A 20,174-nucleotide genomic window follows, 5' to 3' on the forward strand; every position below is an offset into this window, starting at 1 on the left:
TTTTCTTTTACAATAATCAAAAATCAAATTTCTAATTTTTTAAATTGCAATTTACTATTGAATTTACCTAAAATGTCCTCTATAGAAACTAATTTGCGGAGAATCAATTTGGGAAATTCAGATATATGACACATAAAATATTGGAAATCGATTCAGACGTAATTTTTAAGCCTTTAAAGTTTAAGAGCCGATGTACGAGTATCTGCAAACGTAATTTCATTGGTAAAACCTGCAGTAGGTAGTGAATTTACAATTTATTTTGCATTTTTCTAAATTCTTAAGAAATTCTTTAATCATTAAAAAATATTATTAAACTAAAATTAATTTAATCAGTTAAAAAAATATATTATATAATAGAGATTGATTATTTGAATGTGTAATTATGTTATGTTATAAATTTTTAATAATAAGTGTAGTTCTTATCTACATTACAACTTACGACAGTAATTTATCATTTTCCGTATAAAATAAAATAAATAAAATAGAGTTTAAAAATATTTTTCATGTAGCGCAGTTTCAAAGTTTAATTTAGTACAATTGTTTTTCACATTTTAAAAATTTGAATTAATTTGTGAGAACTTAGAATCATCAATATTCCCAAAAACAATAACAAAATTTAAATTTATCTTTTAATTATAAGCTAATAAAATTTTATAAAATAATATAATTTTCATAAATTATTATAGTATTAATTATAATAATCTTTAAAATTTAATTAATATAAAACAATTAGTAATGAATAATTAATATATATATAAGCTTAGTATAATTACGTAGTACGGATATATATATACACACATATATACTATAAAAACTATTTTTAAAGAATTTAAATCTATAAAACAGTGATAATCGATAATTATAAACAAAAGTAAAAAAATATTCCTAATTTTTAATGTTTTGGAATCAGTAGCCACATTAAAATTGGTCTTAAAATTTAACATAATAGAGGGTAAAATAACATCACCAAACAACCTATTGATTGTATCCATTGTGTATACATAAGCATTATGATACTCAGTATCTAAAATTAAATAGTAGCCAGTTGGTACTATCATAACGTAAACATCTACACATTGTAGATAATTATATTTTATTGTTTATCTACTCGGGACTACAAGATACGACGAATGTTCGCATGGAACTTGAGTTGGAACACAAAACGTATAAAACATTAGTGTGTGAGGTAAATAATATATAAGGTATGCATAAATATATATATGGTTCGCGTTTAAACGACAAAATACAGCACAATGAAACATATAATACTTGTCCACTTTGTCTGTAAACGACAAGAAAAAGTAAGAATTAATTTAAATAAAAACATATTATACGTATGTGTGTTTATATATAACGCGATATATATACTTACATCTCAAAAAACCAAGTTGTCCGATTCAGTTGCTCAAACAGTTTCTAAATATATATATTATTTACGCATACTGTGAGTGAGGTTTAAAAGCCGACAGACTATTATACGCCACGGATCCTATTCGAATTCTGTGTCTGAACCCACGTTTAAACGCTCGAATTCGTAGTGACAACACACGATCCCAACGATTTATGCTCACCGAAAAAAAAAATGTATACACATACGTACATGCAACATCCAACCGATGAATACCATTATCCTTTTATCTGATGTATGTGCAAAGTACATCCTATGTGTCCTTTTTTTCTTACCATGTAAACTGAATTGAAGGGAATAAAAAACCAATTTTTTTTTTTTTGTTTGAGTAACGTACAAATGTTGTAAAACTATATGTTTATAGCTACGTGATAATAATAGTTATATATTCTAATATTTCTATAATAATATTATACTTGGTATTATGCATATGACACGAATATACATTATACATACTGTATTAATTTTTTTATTTTTTTTTAATTGGTTTGTATAAAAATATTATTATCAAACGACATTATAATATTATTACGTTGTTTATGTAGACATCAATAACAACCATTATGTTTTATTTTATTACACTGTTATTTAAAAAAAGGAATTTAATTTCAAAATAGTCATAATTGAATACAAAGTTGAAATGGTTTATTATACGATATTAACTAATGGTTTGAATAAAATTGAATTAGAATTTTTATGTAAGGTTAAGTTACAGTACTTATGTCATGCATTTTACGATGGACCATAAGACAAGATGAATACACAAGTTATAATGAGATTAACCTTGAAATTCAGTAATTATGATTTTTACAAGAAATCTTTAGAGTGCTTAAATTTTTTTCAATCAGATGATTGTTAGTAAGGAATTAAGGAATTAATTATATGAAAATTCCGAAAATTTCATTAGTTGATATGTAATAGTGTCAGTGTTTTAATATTATTTGTTTCTCTAGACGATAATATTATATTTATATTTAAACTTAATTAACGTCATATTATTTTTATATTCGTGTCTTTATAATATTTTTACTTGAAAATAATATCCAATTACTCCATTTCATTATGTAACTAGAGAATAAGTAATATGCACACTACACACCAATGATATAGTCTGTTTGAAGACTTCAACTTATAAACAGTAAAACTAACATAATTTTGTACTTAACCGGAATGATTTCACTTGTTAAAAATAAAATAGCCTTAATATAAATCTTATTTTTTTAACAACAAAAATGATAGTGTTCATCTTTTGGACTCCTTGGTAATCTTTAATCAAATAAAATTCTTAATTACTCCAAAAAAAAAAAAAAATTCTTCAATAACAAGTAATAGATAAATAGTACTAGTGTATATGGCAGCATTATTATATTAATCGCTTTTAAATATGATGTAATCAGATCGACCTTTAGGTAGTCTAATACAGACCAATTTTAGTATTTCTATAAAGATGTGTTAATTTTTGAAAGTTATAACTATGTTATATAATGTAGAACCTATACTATAATTGTTAGTCATTTTTTTTTTTTTTTTTAAGGAATAAAAAAATGTGTCGTTTTTATGTTTCTAAAAATTCTGAGACAGATATTTTTTTAATCAATTAATTTAAATCGCAATTTGTTTAGAAACTGTTGATAAAAACAATTAAATTAAAGATCATAATAATATATAACTTACAGTAATCAAAAAATTGTTTTGTAAGTTTTAAAGTAGTTGCATCTATAGATTTGAGGGGTTTTATATCATAAGCTAGTGAACAAGATGAGACACACTGTGTATAATAATGATTTTGCAAAGAATGCTATTAGATTATTTAGAGCTTTCATATATGTACGTTTGATTATTATTTTTTAGGTAGTATAATATACTTGTATATAGTAATTAATACTCATTAATTAAATTAATAATAATTGTTTATTGCACTTTAGAAAATTATGTTTTTAAAACAATCATCCATAAATACAAAAAATAACTTCATGCTTTAAGTATTTAAAAATATATACTTTTACTCAAATACTTTACAACATTGCATAAATAAATAATAATATGCTGACATATCTATACTAGGGTGACCTTATTTAAAAAAATAAAAAACAGGACCAAAGAATAATCATAATATTAATTATTATAATATTTTTATTGATTTTTAATTGTGGAAAAATATAATTTTTAAATGATTAAAAATTAAAATTTAGACATATAAAAACATTATTTTGAAAAACATAAAATAACATGGTTAAATTAAATTAATATTTTTTAAAATTTCCTTTAATCACGTATTTTATTATTTTATTCAAAAAAAAATGTAAATTTTAGAAACGTACCAAATCGTTGAACTCATTATATGTTATTATTATTATTATTACTCATTTATATGTTATTCATTAATTGTCAGCTGTAGATTTGAAATGGTATTTCAAGGCTGGTGGTATGCCATGTACGTAATTTAATTTCATTATCGGATATTATATTTTTGATAACGAGAGAATAACATATAATTTTATAGTCACTACCTGTGAACCGTTAGTCGATGATTACTGCGAGTGCCAATCGCAAATCTCGTATAGGCAACACGGCCTCCTCAAATATCGGTTAAACTTATAAATAAATGTTGTGTATTATCATTATATTTTGTTTTATATGCAACCTGGCTAATAACAAACAAAAGCTAATAACCATACTTGGTTACGTTTAAGGCTAAACAAATATTTAAATACATAACCATTGTGTAATTCATTTTTCGAAATTGTGTTTTGTTCGAAATAATAAATACTTGTATAATCGATGTAAGTATATAATATTATAATGTTTTTCCAGTAATTTATAACTGAAAATAATATTGATAAGTATTTTCTTTTTAGATCGAAGATAATTATATCGTAGATATAAAAACAAAAAAAATTAACATGAAAAATATCATATTAGCTTCATTGTTATGTTTAAATTTGAGTGGTAATATATATTCAATTGCGAGAATAGTAAGTACTAATAGTTTAGAATATATAAAAATTATTATAATTTTTAATTTTTTTTTTTTTTTTTTTTTTTAACGAACCAAGAATACAATGACTATAGAAAAAAACAATATAATATTAAAAAAAATTGACGGTCTTGAGAAAAAAATGAATGAAATAGAAAAACAAGAATTACCAATCATAGAGACCGCGAATAAAAATTATGCCAACATTTTATTAACCCTTACTGAAGGGTACTCCCAAATTTCCAAATTATACCATGCCATGATAGAACACAATATTCCAAAATTCAAAGAGCAATCTCATTTCGTAAAAAATGTTAATGGATCAAGTAATAATGTTGTTATTAACATATATAATTATGGAAATAATAACAACTACACAATCCATCTCAATAAAACAAGTCCGTAATAACTGTTACTTACGATTCACGCCGTCCAATAAGTTTCCGGTGAATCTCCTGAACCCAAAAAGCACCGCCGATCCACGTCAGTAGTATGTATTTTATTATATTCTAGATCCCCCGCAAAACCAGTGAATCTGGCTACTCCGCCCAACCTATAGTTCTTGCTATTACGTACGTACATAGCAAGAACGCCATTCTCAGCCTGGCCCCTCCCCTCCCATCCATGTCTATCACTTAGTGCCCCCCTTACCACCCGTCATATAATGTGATATCCACCCTTCTAAGTACAGTTGTATTAACAATTGATGTGAAATAAAGATATGATATATATAAAAATTATTTTTTATTCATTGAAAAAATATTAAGTTTTAAAATAAATATTTACATTGTTTTTACTTCACTATTAAATGGATTTTAAGTTATGATTTGGTCGTGTAATATTAAGCGATATGCCGAAGTGGAGGCTGAAACGCTTCTTCAGTCTCAATCTCAATCCTTAGATCAACAGTTGACGTTTTTACATTATCGTTACAACTATATTCGGCGATAGTTTTTTGAGATTTGATCAAGTCAATAGAGGAGTAACTACATTACCGGGACCATAGTAGGATTTCTGGAACTCAATATATGCGCAGTATAACGTAGCCATCTTTGTTCTTAGTAAAGTCGCTTTGAAAATCTTCGTAGGGGAATACTTCAGAATTTAAATAAACCTTCAAGTTTTTGATTTTACAATGATCAAAACATGACATTGCTTTACTCATACTGCTTTTCCTATCAGTCTGAAATCCGATTATAGCATACCAAGGTTTTTCTAATTTCAAAATATGAGTGACGACGCTTGTGCTCAACATGGGGCTATTATAATTGGGATATACTTAGAGTAATAAAGTATTTATTTATAAATAATTAAATAATAATTATAATATAATAAACATTTTATAAGAAACATGTTACGGCCGGTCGCGCTAGTCAGTAAATATAATACTATTATACGTAGGAAAAGTTTACGTCGACGACAACAATGGAATTCAGTAATAATTATGATAAAAACAAGAATCCAAAAACACTACTGAAAAGCATAGATTCTTATATTATTCTATACAATAATTTTATACAAAAATACTGTAAAAAATCCACTTTTTTCTAAAATCAATTTCAAAAGTTATAAATTATAACAGTAAGACAAAAAACGGGATTAATACGGGACAGATTTGAAAATACGAACAAAAACCGTCCTGAAAGAAGATTGTCAGGACAACAGAACTTAAAGTTTAAATAAAGGACAATCCTGTATAAAACAGAACGTATGGTCACTCTAATCTATACTTATTAATAGCATCGGTTTGCCATTCAGGTAAATGCCGATTTATACAGGAGTTTATGGGTAGGTAATAATAATATATCATAGAATATTATACAGTGATGGATAGAAAGCGTGAGTTTCAACGTAGTATCTAATTATAATATTATTTGGTAATAATTTCGATTTCTAGTCACAGTGTGCAAACATGTTAGATCATCTTCCTTCAACGCATTGATCAAACGCTTGCATTCATCATAAACAATATCATGTCATATACATTATTATATTACATCATATTATACAATATTAAAACACATGATGGTCTAAAATTATATATTATGCATAGTGATGAATTGTTATTATTATAGCCATTGTCCGAGCTTACGAATAGTTGTGTGTATGAAGTGTACAACGGCAGTGTATACATAATGCATATACTATATATATAATTACACCGTGTTATAATTATGTGTCATATTATTATAATATTACGCGCAGGGGTATAGTATCATGGTTTTGCGGTTAAGGTCAACACTGTCTGGAATTCTGGACGATGTCGAGTTTACACAAATGCCTAGCCGGGTTAATGCCAGGGATAGAATTAGGTTAAGTTATAATACATATCTGATCGTGTCCAAGCGCAGTTAGCGTATATATTTGAGCAACCAGTGGTAGATGTTGAGAAAAAAAAACAATATTTCTAGCAGTTCTATCTAAGAAGCATTGTGTGTAGACGCAGTGGTAATGGTGTTTTTCTGAACTTGTTTTATTACAATTTATTGATTGCACTCATACGTACAATAAATTATTTAAGACTTCAAATATAGTAGGTACCTACCTATTTATATTACGTATTATTTTTGTTCTTTTTGCTGTAAGCTCTGGGCTTATCTCGTGAACATATGGATGATACTTCTTCGAGACAAAGTCTTACGTAATTTATACTATATTATTATTTATTAAATTCTGATGTTTTCTTAAAATATATACATTTTATCGGTTCGAAAAATACGCTTTATTAAAAAATCTTTAAAGTGATCATTCAACCGAAAACTTTTCGTAGGTCGTTAGTCATATTTTTTTAATTTGACCTCGTACGTGAAAAACATCTGATTTGAAAATTGAGATGTGGTATCATGTCGCTACACATCGATTCTACAAGATAGATCATTTTCAGCATATTAAATATAAAACTTATTCAAGTTTTGAATTTTCTTAGAAATGTTTGTATTATGTATCATTATGTATATGAATTTTGTAGCAAAATTTATTTTTTTTATTGAGAATAGACGTTGAGATAATTTTTTACAATTATATAATTTGCACGAAAATACAGTATAATATATACTCTCATAATTTAAATTATTTTAAAAACATATTATTATTTTTTTATTATTTGTCATTAGATTACCTACCAAAGATAATTTGGCAATAATTATTAAATATTCTATGCTATGCAATACAACCACTAATGCAAAATTATACCTAAAATATATCTACTGTACAATATTACTTTGTGGAATACAACGAATAATATTGGATTTATATGAACGAATTATGGCATGTTATTATCGTCTACGCATAATATTTGCACACAATAATGTCTAAGTAATATACTTCCTATACCTGTTACTTACTTCATGAGGAAGTATTCACATTACTCAAGTTTAAATTATACTGGATTATAATAAATTTATAATTCTAATCAAATTTTTGATCTTGAAGATTTTATAGTATTTTTAGTTGATTGTTTATAAGACTATATAATAATTAATAGAAATATATGAATGTGCATTATTAGTGTAAGATGGTCAAAAATAAGAGTTATACACAATTTTTTACAAATCAATATTCTCATTATCTCTTCTATCAATTATTGTGCAAGTATATATTATACATGTTTAAAAATAAATACACATACATACACACATATACAATAAAATTTAAATTCTCACAAACCTGTAGCATTTAATAAGTATTTAAATATTTATAAAAAACCTTGAAAACTTCTTATGCAATTAATAACTTGAAAAATAATGATATCTTTACACTTTTATGGTGTCCACAGTAAAAATGTTCATTATAATAATATAAAAGATATAGAATAAAACCGTTATAAAATTAATACGCACTTGTGCATAATATGGAAAAATTTTGATAAATATATTATTGTCTATTTAGAATTTTATTATTCACAAACAGAATGTCTAACTTATTGTAATATATTTTCTTTAAAAGGTGTTCTGTATATTGAAATAGATTATTAGTCGTAAATAAAACATCAATTCCAAAAAAAATATAAGTACCTGCCTACACATATTTATTATTTTAATTTTTATATTTTTATATATATAAATTTGTAAAAAGTTATAAAGTCTTAAAAATATTGAGTGTTTACAAAAAAAAAAAAATAAAAAAATAAAAGATGATTAAAAAACGTTCATTTTAAGACTTTACTAAACATAAAAATTACGGTGTCATGGCTATAATGGAGTTATAAGATAACTTAGCTAGTATATATATATTAATGTTTATGGCATTGTTCAATGTTTAGCAATTAAAACAAAATTATAAAACATTACCTCCTCCCAAAGTTATCTAATGAAATTAGTAGTTAAAAAAAAAAAAAATTATTACTTTTTCACGCAAATGAAATGTTGCAATTTGAATCACATGGTTTACGGATTAAGTTTAATCAAATCATATTAAGAAAAATACTTAATTTCAAAATACATATTTCACGATGGGTATTCTTTACTTTTATAGTATATATAAACGTGGTCTAAAATATTAAATGACATTAAACAAATAAAACGCGCCTTATTCAAATTATTAAGAGTCGTCGTTTATTCCTTAATCAACCCGAATGGAGATCTCGTGTAAATATATATGTGTTAAGTACACCATGGGCGTCGGACGACTCAAAGACGGATTATTATTAAATTTTTTTTTTATGTTTTTGAAGAAATACGCGTGCGACATTTTAATAAAATTAATGTATTTATGTATATTGTACGCCCGGCATTGGTTTAGTTGACACTAACGTTTATACTCACTCGTACTTATATAAATTATTATCATTATATATAGCACATTCGTATTTATTATCGTAAGTTATAAATATATATATATAATACATATAGTAAAAAAACCGGGTGCGTGTAAAGACTTGTCTCAAAATATATGCAACGAATATTATTATGTAGAACCTTAACTAGGAATCGCGTTCCAAACATTTAATACTACGTTTATCGGTTTATGAAAATATAATAATATATTAAATTATACCGGATTTTCGAAAAACAATAATATTTATTATATTATAAGTACCTATTCGATTATTATAATTATATATATTTACATATATCACATTAAATTATTGTTATTAAGTTTTATTCAATACTACTTACCGTTAAACAGTAGAATTTAGTCCGTAGTAAAATATGTAATTAAAACTTAAAATTTATCTGCATATTTAAAAAAAAATATCATTGCTTAAAGTAAAATAAAATTTATAATATTCGTAGAAGTTTTAAGTCCACACGAATAATATTTTTAAATTATGAAAAAATATTGAACACTGTTATTTATCATTTAAATATGGAATTGCATATACATTTGAACTTCAAACGCTCATAAATTAATTGAACTTTTCAATAAAAATTTAGGATGCAAAACTTATAAAGAACCTAGTTTAATTTTTTTTAAATTTTAACTGTTAATATTAAAAAGTCACAAATTTGTCTTCAATTTTCTTTGAATAACTTATATTAAATTTAATAATAAAAAAAAAAAATAAATAATAATATTGTAAGTATCAACTAAATTATCACTAAAATTGAAAATCAAAATATTATTACTACCCAAAAGGAAATGATAAATACATAAAAAAACACTCATCATTATGAAATAAATACAAACATTTAAGTGCTAAGAGTCTAAAAATAGGTAGTAAAAATATTTTATTATTTTGAAATGTCATATCTTATCAAACCCTTTAATTATGTAAAAAATATACTTTTCAAAAAAAAAAAAACAAACATTTAACGTTAAAATGACTGTTTGGTAGGTAATAAAAATATCACAGCCCATACGTATTTTAACGATATATGTGTTTAAAAGAGAAACGGTAATAAAAAATCCGAGTACAATGATGTGTGTAATCGAAGCGAGTACAACAAAACTGCTGTAGCGTTGTGAGAAAAAAGTTACGAGTAGAAAAACGGACCTTCCCGCCCAATAAATATTTCGTCACGTTTTTAGAAAGCGTATATATATTATTTACAATATTAAAAAGCTACGCGTCCTATATACACACCATAATTCATATGTATTACTCTATATCATGCTCTATTATATACCTACGTCATGGAGAACGTTGGATATTTTTTTCGCCGCAAAGTATACAATATAATAACGTTAATATGTACAGAGTATTTCAGTATTTTAAATTGTAAATCGCAAAGTGTCTAGAACAACGAGCATGATAATATGAATTTATTATTATTATCGCTAGCTATTAACCTGGTATCGTACCTATTCTCTACTGGTAATTGTGGTAGCTGGTAACTGTACATATGTTAGCAGCAGAAACGGATTTTGTGCTATTATTATAAACGAAAACATTAAATATATGTAAATAATATGAGATGGTTTGGAAAGTTAGAGCTAAGGTAAAAACTTTTTAAACTCGTTTCTGTAGAGTTGTCTGTATAAATATAAGGTACTTACGTGGAATTTAACACAATTTATTTTACCAGCAGCACTGTCGATACATATAGATATAATAGAGACATATAACATGATTTCATATATAATGATATATATATTTTATGGGCTGCTGGCAGAATCATCTAATAAGAGCCCAAAGTGACCTTTTTTAAAAGTTCATATTCCGATTGCGGACCGTAACAAATTATGTAGAAAATACTAGTTTTAGTCATAATTAAAACTAAATAAATACTCCATAAATACGTGTTTCACATATTCACATGAGCTGACCACATTCTACGCAAATGGTACTTCATAGTCTATGATAGATAAAAAAAAAGCAAATGAATTGTAAGATAATAAAGATAGAGATGCCATACGGGGACATAGACCGTTTCCTCCAAAAACCGGTTCCCTAATTTACGCATAGTCCATTTTCACCAAAAACGAAGAAGGTACGATTCCCGTTTCTACCAAAAGACGTTTCCGCCAAAAAACTTTGGAAACCAATGGTTTTAATTTTTAAGCAATTTACGTTGTGGTGTGTATAAATTATTAAAATATGTGATATACAATTGTATTATATTCTTTAAAAACTCTAATCTAATTTTGCCTATGCCCTATATTCAACTTATGTATTATTATCATTTACTTGTATTATAAATTGAAATATCGAAATATTTAAATACAATAGATATACAAGATGACATTGTATAATATTTAAAAACTCTAATTTAACTGTACCTATATTTGAATAACTATAATTTATAATGATAAGAATGTTTTCATATGATAACAATATGAAACATTTGTACATGGTTCCCAAATAATAATTGTCGGAAACGTCTTTTCACAAAAACAAATTTTGGCGGAAACGGGAATCGTACTTTTTTCGTTTTTGGCAGAAAAGAGCTATGGCGGAAACGGGAAACTCTCCTATATAGTATTTTCAAAAAAAATAAAATAGTAATTCATAACATCAACCTATGATAAAACATATTAAATTAATTTTTAATTGTATTTACACAATGTATTTGTGTTGTATTTTATTAATTTAACTAAGTATTTATATGGGTAAGTGATAATCAATGATATTTATGTACTTGGGTATGATTATAATACAATACAATATATAACTACGTGTAATAAATCGGTTTATCGGGTAATTTTTAATCACTTTTTGCGTTGCTTTAGAATGCTATAACAATATTATAATAATCCTCTAGTACTTATATATCATAGTTGTCATATCTCATGCAGTAAGAGCAAATTCTACATTATACGTGCGTTTTGGATGAATATTATAACGTTGGAGCTTCAGAACTTGTTTAACGACAGTAAAATAGCCATACCCTAAAATAACGCTTAGGCTATTCGTTTTCCTATGTTTAACCTTTTTGTACCCAATTATAATATATTGAAACAAACTCGCGCGAGGAATTATTTTTACTTAAGTACCTAAGTACACTGTACGTAGGTGCATCATTTTTCCGCTGTAATATTATTTTAATGTGTTTACAAATGTTTGGGTAACTATACTTTAGATGATTATCGCATTGCACATTTAATAAGCACCTGCTTCAACGCGTCGAAAACAACATAATAAATATACATATGAATACATTATTAATACACCGAGTTATATTGTGGTAGCGGTAATTCAACGTATGCGATTATTCAAAGAAATGTCATTATACATTGACATTCATATAATACAACCATGTAGTGCCGTGCAATATACATTAAATATGTACCAATAATATTATATCTTTTGTATGTAAAATATAATGCTTAACACATAATATATTATACATACACACGTGTGCGTACATAATATTTTATATTTAATACATTTTAGATTTAAACGTGCGCGTAAGCATTAAATGATTAAAACGAGTAAACACATTATAAATATATATATACATATATATTATTCTTCCTGCGATATTACTTGTAAGCGTACAGAAAATGTACTTAGATTTTTAAAACACACATGTACGTCACACTTTGCACTAGTTTAATTTTGAGTATGAAAAAACGTCCCTACTACAGTATATATATATATATATATTATATTTATATATATGTTACATTTATAACAGTTTTGAGCTCGATCACTACCGTGCACCTATAAGTATAATATAACACATCGATTAGGGAGGATATCAATGTTCATGTGAAAAAACGGGCACGTCACATGATTTTTAGTTTCAGTGGAGCCATGGCAATTTTTTTTGACGACAACGCGCTTTTATTTTCATTTTTCGGTTGCAAAACTATAAAAACAAAACAGTTTGAAATATTTCTTGCAGCGCTAATGCTGTAGACAGGACATTTTACACAGCTATATATTATTATAAGTGGCACTTACCATCGATTCGCTTCAAATATGCTAATTATATGCGTAATACAGAGATATATGGCCAGAGTCATGATTGTATTACGTAGTATTATATTTTGTATTCGATTGGTTTTATTTTATTATACTCTTTTCTCCAAGTCACTATTGTAAATTAAAATATAGATAGTTTGGCTATTAGTTCTTAATAAAAATATGTAATATTTTTATACTAACACTTTAAAATATATTTTTTGTTTCGATATCATAAAAATTGATTTGACAAACAAGACAAGTGTTTATAGCTAGCAAAATGTATTATTTCGTAATAATTGTATATAAAAGTGGTGAACTTCGAAGAATATGTTGGATGAAAAAAAATGCCCAATTGGTAAAAAATATAATCTCTATCTGAAAAAATCAAAGATAATATTGTATAAAAAAAGAAAAAGTAGGGAACTATTCTGCTTTATACAGTAGGTATTAAGTGAATCTCGCTATTAAGTTATAATATTATATTAATATTATGTAAATAGTATTAAATTATCTTTTTAGTAGGTATGTTACGGCTAGAGTCCAAAATTTGGCTAAGGTGCACATTATCCGGATATTGTGCATTCTAGCTTTACTGGTTGGAAAAGTAAACACTTAACATTTAAAATCATAGTTTTGTAAAAATTATCCGGCTAAAGTAACTTTAGTCATCGTGTTATGGCTAATGTAATTATATTTTATTTGAATAAAATTAATTAATATATGTTAATAATTACATATTAATAAACTACATGGTATTCCTATACTAACCAAGTATTTTGAACATTAGCCATTGATTGATAGTAAAAAATATGTCATTATTAGGTGGTCAGGATTATCAGCGTTATGTGTGTAAATCAAATTGCAAAACAAATAAATGCAAATGTAAAGCATTAGGAATTTTATGCAATTCAAAATGTCATCAAAGTTTACTATGTTCAAATAAATAGTAATATAAAAAATGTTATCTAATAAATAATGTTAATAATATTTAATAAAAATAAGTTTAATATTGCATCAAATTTAGTTTATCAATATTTAATTTTTAACTTAATATATGTCATAACACGATGGTTAAAGTTACTTTAGCCAGGTAATTTGTGCAAAACTATGATTTTAAATGTTAAGTGTTTACTTTATCCTACCAGTATAGCTAGAGTGCACAATATCTGGATAATGTGCACTTTAGCCATATTTTGGACTCTAGTCGTAACAGGTACATCATAAAAATGTTATGTATACATTCCACATAATTTAAATTATTTTAACAATAATAATAATCTTGCAATCATTTTTTATGCATATGCTTGTATATATGTATATAGATCGTACAGAATTTTAATATGATGGGTAAAAATCTACTGATGGAGAAAATAAGCTATAAACACGATATTGATAAATACAATGAAAAATTGTAAACAGCAATATTTCCATATGCAAATTAGTAAAGATGCTTTATGTCGTGGGGGCTTCCCGAGATGAGTTTGGCGATATAAGTGAGCGGGTAGAAGATTCTCATTTTTTTTAACCTAGCTTATTATAATATAATACAATCAAAAATTATAAAAAAATTATAATCTATCGCAGTAGGAAGGGGTTTATTTTACTTATTTTATTTGGGATATTATTTTCTCGGCATAACTACAGCCATCTATCTAATCGCAAACTCTAAAAGTAGGTAGTGCCCATATATTATAATCGGCCATCTATATTATTTAATAATATTTGACTTTTTTTTTAAGTCTAATGTGCTTTAATATACATATTATAGAATGATACAAGTAGCACACTACCGTATATCATTTCTGAGAGAGTAGTCTTGACGCGTTAACAATCAAATTAAAATACAATCAAAAAGGAAAAATAAATGAATAATTATATTATCGATAATAGATGATCACAAGTTTTACAAAAATTGGTTTCTCAGTACCTACACAATTAAAATTAACTCATAATAATTTTTAATATATGATATGTACTAGTCACTACATGTCTACACGTTAAACTACATACAGATTTTTAACAATAAAGTGTACCTTTACCACAGTAAATTATCATATTTTCATTTTTACTATAAAACTATGATCTAAAATTGATTTTGGCGAATAAGGTACATTTATTACAATTATTATTAATACACGAGAAATTTGATCGAGACATTGGGCATTCCGGCCCAAGAAATTCACAGAGCGTGCCTGGGCACACCGTTCACGCCCTGAACGCACGCCTATGATTACAGCGCAGTAAACATATAGCTATTTGTTGTCCTCCCGCTACCTACGATATGATAATATTTTTTAACAATATATATGTCGTATCCGCATAGTGAAACCACTTATTTCATGAACTGGACAATACCTATATCGTGTACTTTGTGTAATTATTATTTTATTATATAATGTTTCATAAACTATCATTATACATTTATATGTATATTATATTTTATTATATAAATAATTATATTTTAACAAAAATATTTTTATTTTATTTTTCACGATTGATTATGACATTGACTGTTACCTATTTATTATGAAATAATAAACTGCAAACACAATAGTAACTGTGTTATACACAAACACTCCTAAATGTTATTTTTTGAACAACTTAGGAGTTACATAATAGGTATCCGTCAACTGTCATCCAAATATCCGATAAAGAAACATTCATATGATATCGGATGTGAAATTACCGAAATTAAATTTGATATCTCTCTAATAGCCTCATTATAATATAGATCACGGATATAAAGCATTATTATCTTTATTGATATTGAAAAGTATGCTTTATAACAGTCAATGTCATAATCAATCGTGAAAAATAAAATAAAAAATTTTTTTGTTATAATATAATTATTTATATAATAAAATATTATATACGTATAAATGTACAGTGATAGTTTATGAACCATTATATAATAAAACAATAGTTACGCAAAGTACACGATATAGGTATTGTCCATTTCATGAAATGGATGTCCATATAATGTATTTTCGTCAAAATTCACGAACTGGACGAATTTCACTATCTGGACATCCAGTTCATGAAATGAGTGGTTTCACTATGTGGATGCGACATATATATATATACATTATACATAATATATAAACAGTCAATATAATATTATAACAACGGTGCACAGATTAAACACGTCCTGACGACCGCATTGCACATACGTATTGGTGTGTTTCAGGAACAGTCTACGGACGCGCAAGCACAGCGTGTGCATAGAACCAGACCTGTCGCGGCGCAACTCGAACGCCATTTTCTCGGCGCTGTTGTTCCGGGAGGAGAGCCGGGCCATGAAAACGTCCATGATGGTGCTGTCCACATTCCTGTTCAGCTGGACGCCGCTGTTCGTGCACGTGTCCATTGCCCAGTTGCCGGACGAGGTGGTGTACACGTGCGCCCTGTCCGCGGCCACGCTCAACCCGCTCGTGTACGTGTTCCGAAACGACGCGTTCCGCAAAGAGATGCTGCGCGTGGTGTGCAGCCGCAAACGGTTGCGCGAGTCGGCCGCGGCCAAGGCGTCGTCCGCCGGCCACCAGCAAAATCGGCTGACGACGGCCCACCAGTCGGACAGCGTGTCGGTGCACAGTTTTCGCATGTCGTCCGTCGAGTGCCAACACTCGTTCGACTCGGTCACGCCGCCGCCCGCCGACTTCGTCGCCACGTACAACCCGGTAAGACGTCTCTACCGCCGCCGCCACATTGTGCGCGGGGTTCCTTTAGCCGACGGCGATCTCGTTCTTAATTCGATGTGTCGAGATTGACTTGAGATCACAAACAGGGGGATGGGAGGGGGGGAGGCAGAGGAATTCGTCGAGTACGCCCACCCACCGCCCCGGTCCTCGTCGTAGTTCCTCGATGATGCTGCACGTCAGTTTGTGTTCATACTTTATGATCGTTTTTTTCTAATGCTCAGATTTTTATAATACCGTTCGAAGAGTTTCGAGGACCGCTCTTTTTTTACTGAAAATTATCAATCAGTATTGGTTGTCCAAGCATTTTAGAGCACATGCGTTTGTATTCAAATTTATTCGAGTTATTCAATGTTTAAAATTTGTTTATAGATTATAGGCTTTAGTTGTGTTAACTTTGGTTTTAATAGTAACTTATTGAAAAACAGTAAAAATATTGTATTTTTTTCTTGTACAGTCTTTTCCTTTACGCACATATTTATAAATATGACATAATATAATGTGGAAATAAAGGGATTATAACAAGACTATCTATTTAGTATGATAAAACGTATCTTTTTCAAAGTTTGTTGATACAAGGGGACATAATACCTACTCAAAAAAGAGATAATCCTATTAGACTAATTTAACTTAACGTATTATTCAATTTAAAGTATACATAGACAGCTGTACATCATACACCTAATAATGTATTAAGTCATACGGTCGTGTCAGATACAGACCTAAAAAGGACTACCTACTTTGATATACTCGTACCTATTGTAAAAAAGTTTGGAATTTTATTATTTTTACAGTTATTTGAAGTTCTAATTTGACATAGTTACATATTTTAATGACGAATACCTAGCGATATTAATTATTTTGTTATAATTCTTAAACATAATTAGTTAAGATTTAACAACTTGACGTATATTATTAATTTTACTACACATTATGCAATGCTATTTAATAGAGTTTTAAATGATCAAATTTATTGCCATATTTATGGCAATAGTTATGTAATACATGTAATAGGTGTATTATAGGTTATAAAATATGGTAACTTTTATCTGTAATGTCATAAGTTGAAGGTAATATAGTTTTTTGTATACGTATCTCAATTTTATATATTTATTTTGGTTATTGAAATTTTTAAAATATTTATTTTAACTTTTTATTGCATTAAACTTACACATCATAAAACTTTTTTTAATCAAGTTTCTTAAGTTTTCTCTTTGAGTTACGTTTTATGTTCAGAACATAACCATATAAATTTTAGGGTTTATATTATATAACTTATAATATGTGAGTTTCTTACATTGATTTTGTTAATTTATAAACGTATTATTGAAATATTTATTTATATTTTTATCGTTTGATATTTCTTACTATCGGAACATTTATAAACATAAATATAATTTGAATTTCTGATTTGAAGACGTAATAAATTAATCTAAATATATTTTCAAAGATCTTCTTGTAATAATCAAAATTATATTTGAGTTTTGCTGCTACAATTTTAGAAATAAAACGTATTAATCAGAAATTCGTTTAATATGTTTAACAGTAAATACATTTTGTCAACCATCTATTGCAATTGAAATACAATATATCTAAATAGTTGGCTTAGTCATCTATATATTATTTTGTCTTCTTAAAACTTTTTTAATTATTTCTATTTACAATCGATATGACAGATACATTTCGTTCATTCAGTGCACTGACTGCTTCATTTCATTCTTTCACTTATGCAAAAAACTTCATTACCCATTGGTGGTATAGATTTACCGCGTATTGCACAGTGTGCAAACTTAGCAAATTTCGATTAAATATCTGAGAATAATTATATTAAAACGCCGCTTTAATGTTTTTTATCCGATTAGCATATAATACCCATAAGATTAACTATATATAATAAGTAATCAACGTCAAAGGAAAAATTACAAAATTCAATTTGAAATTCGCTTATTATATGTTTATTATCACGGTAATGCTTATAATATCGTATACATAGTATGTGATAATTCATTTATGAGTTTTTTGTTTCAGAATATATTATTATAACGTAATAAAATTTATAATAATATTTAACATAAGCATAAGATGGTGATTTAAATTTAATACAACTGCCATTTTTTTGTTATGTTAACTTTATTTACTTATATATTCATGCATACGTTATACTTATGTATTATATACCCACTGAGATTGACTACTGTCGGATAAACATTTGTTTTTACTACTTTTAAGTATTACTGAAATATATAGATATTTTAATTCCATAATTAATTGCAACTTATATATTTGACGTGCCCTATACTGATTTGAATGTTTCATTTAATTTTTTTAATCACCAACGTAATTAAAAAATATCTAAGTTATATTGATTTAACTGATCTCTAAAACTATTAGGCACTTTAATTGAGCCGCATCTATTTATTTTGTTTTTTTTTTCAGTACACTTAAATAAATTAAATAGGCAAGTAGGTATCGATCTGTTGTATATAAGGGAGGCGTCGAGTAGTTCATTGTAATGGATGTGTTAAATTTGAATTAAATGATTTATTATTGTAAACAAAAAAATGATTCTAAGTGGAGATGGTTAATCAACTTACATCACTAAGTATATTTTAAGATTTGTTTTTTGATATAGTTATTGAAGTAATTTATTTTACTTCTAGTATTACAGTTGTTCAGTTTAATTGTTTTCCGAAAACATTGTATTTATCCTTTTATTAGTATTTAATTATTATAATAATATATATATACCATATCATATTATTGTTATTATACTAAATTTTTATTTAGTATCGCTTACCGCAAAAAATAATTAGGTTAAAAGTATAAATCTATACTAGCTTAAAATTAATCTACATATTTTGAAAATTAAATTAGATGCAATAAAATTCATAATCAGTACAGTTTTTACTAATACACGGGTGTACACGTGTTTATTGCTCTCCGTATCATTATTGTCTCAGAGGCAGTAGTTCATTTCGTTATAACTTATATCATGCAACATTATGATAATATGTAATATCATGTACTGGACCCGCCTATTATGTTGTCGCTTCAACCATCAATTGCAAAAAAACAATAATGCTATTCGTCTTTGCATTCTAGCTCTTTTTGATATGAGGATAAAAAAATCAAATCTTTTTGTTCACCTAATTGTTTTACGGCCTTGTCAATTTCAGGTGACAAGACTGAAACTGACTTATTTCTGCTCTATAACAATACAATAAAGTGTGAGCTAATTCTTTTAATCGAAGATATACTTAAATCTATTCGTATGTTGGCAATTTACGTAAAAAATGTCAGCAA

At 26.9% G+C, this 20,174-nt stretch overlaps 1 protein-coding gene across 4 annotated transcripts in view; it reads left to right on the top strand.

Moving 5' to 3' along the window:
- The window catches only part of LOC112594655 (D(4) dopamine receptor-like), a 133,792-nt gene that overhangs the window by 101,786 nt on the left and 11,832 nt on the right, over positions 1-20,174 (top strand). For all 4 annotated transcript variants that reach the window (XM_025339565.1, XM_025339564.1, XM_025339567.1 and 1 more), the window contains one exon: positions 16,364-16,853. In XM_025339565.1, coding sequence (XP_025195350.1) covers positions 16,364-16,853 — 490 coding nt within the window. The remainder of the gene's footprint in view (positions 1-16,363; positions 16,854-20,174) is intronic.

This window comes from Melanaphis sacchari, unplaced genomic scaffold (genome assembly GCF_002803265.2).
Source record: "Melanaphis sacchari strain LSU unplaced genomic scaffold, SCAv2.0 Contig23_pilon_pilon, whole genome shotgun sequence".
In the NCBI taxonomy this organism is placed as follows: Eukaryota; Metazoa; Arthropoda; class Insecta; order Hemiptera; family Aphididae; genus Melanaphis; species Melanaphis sacchari.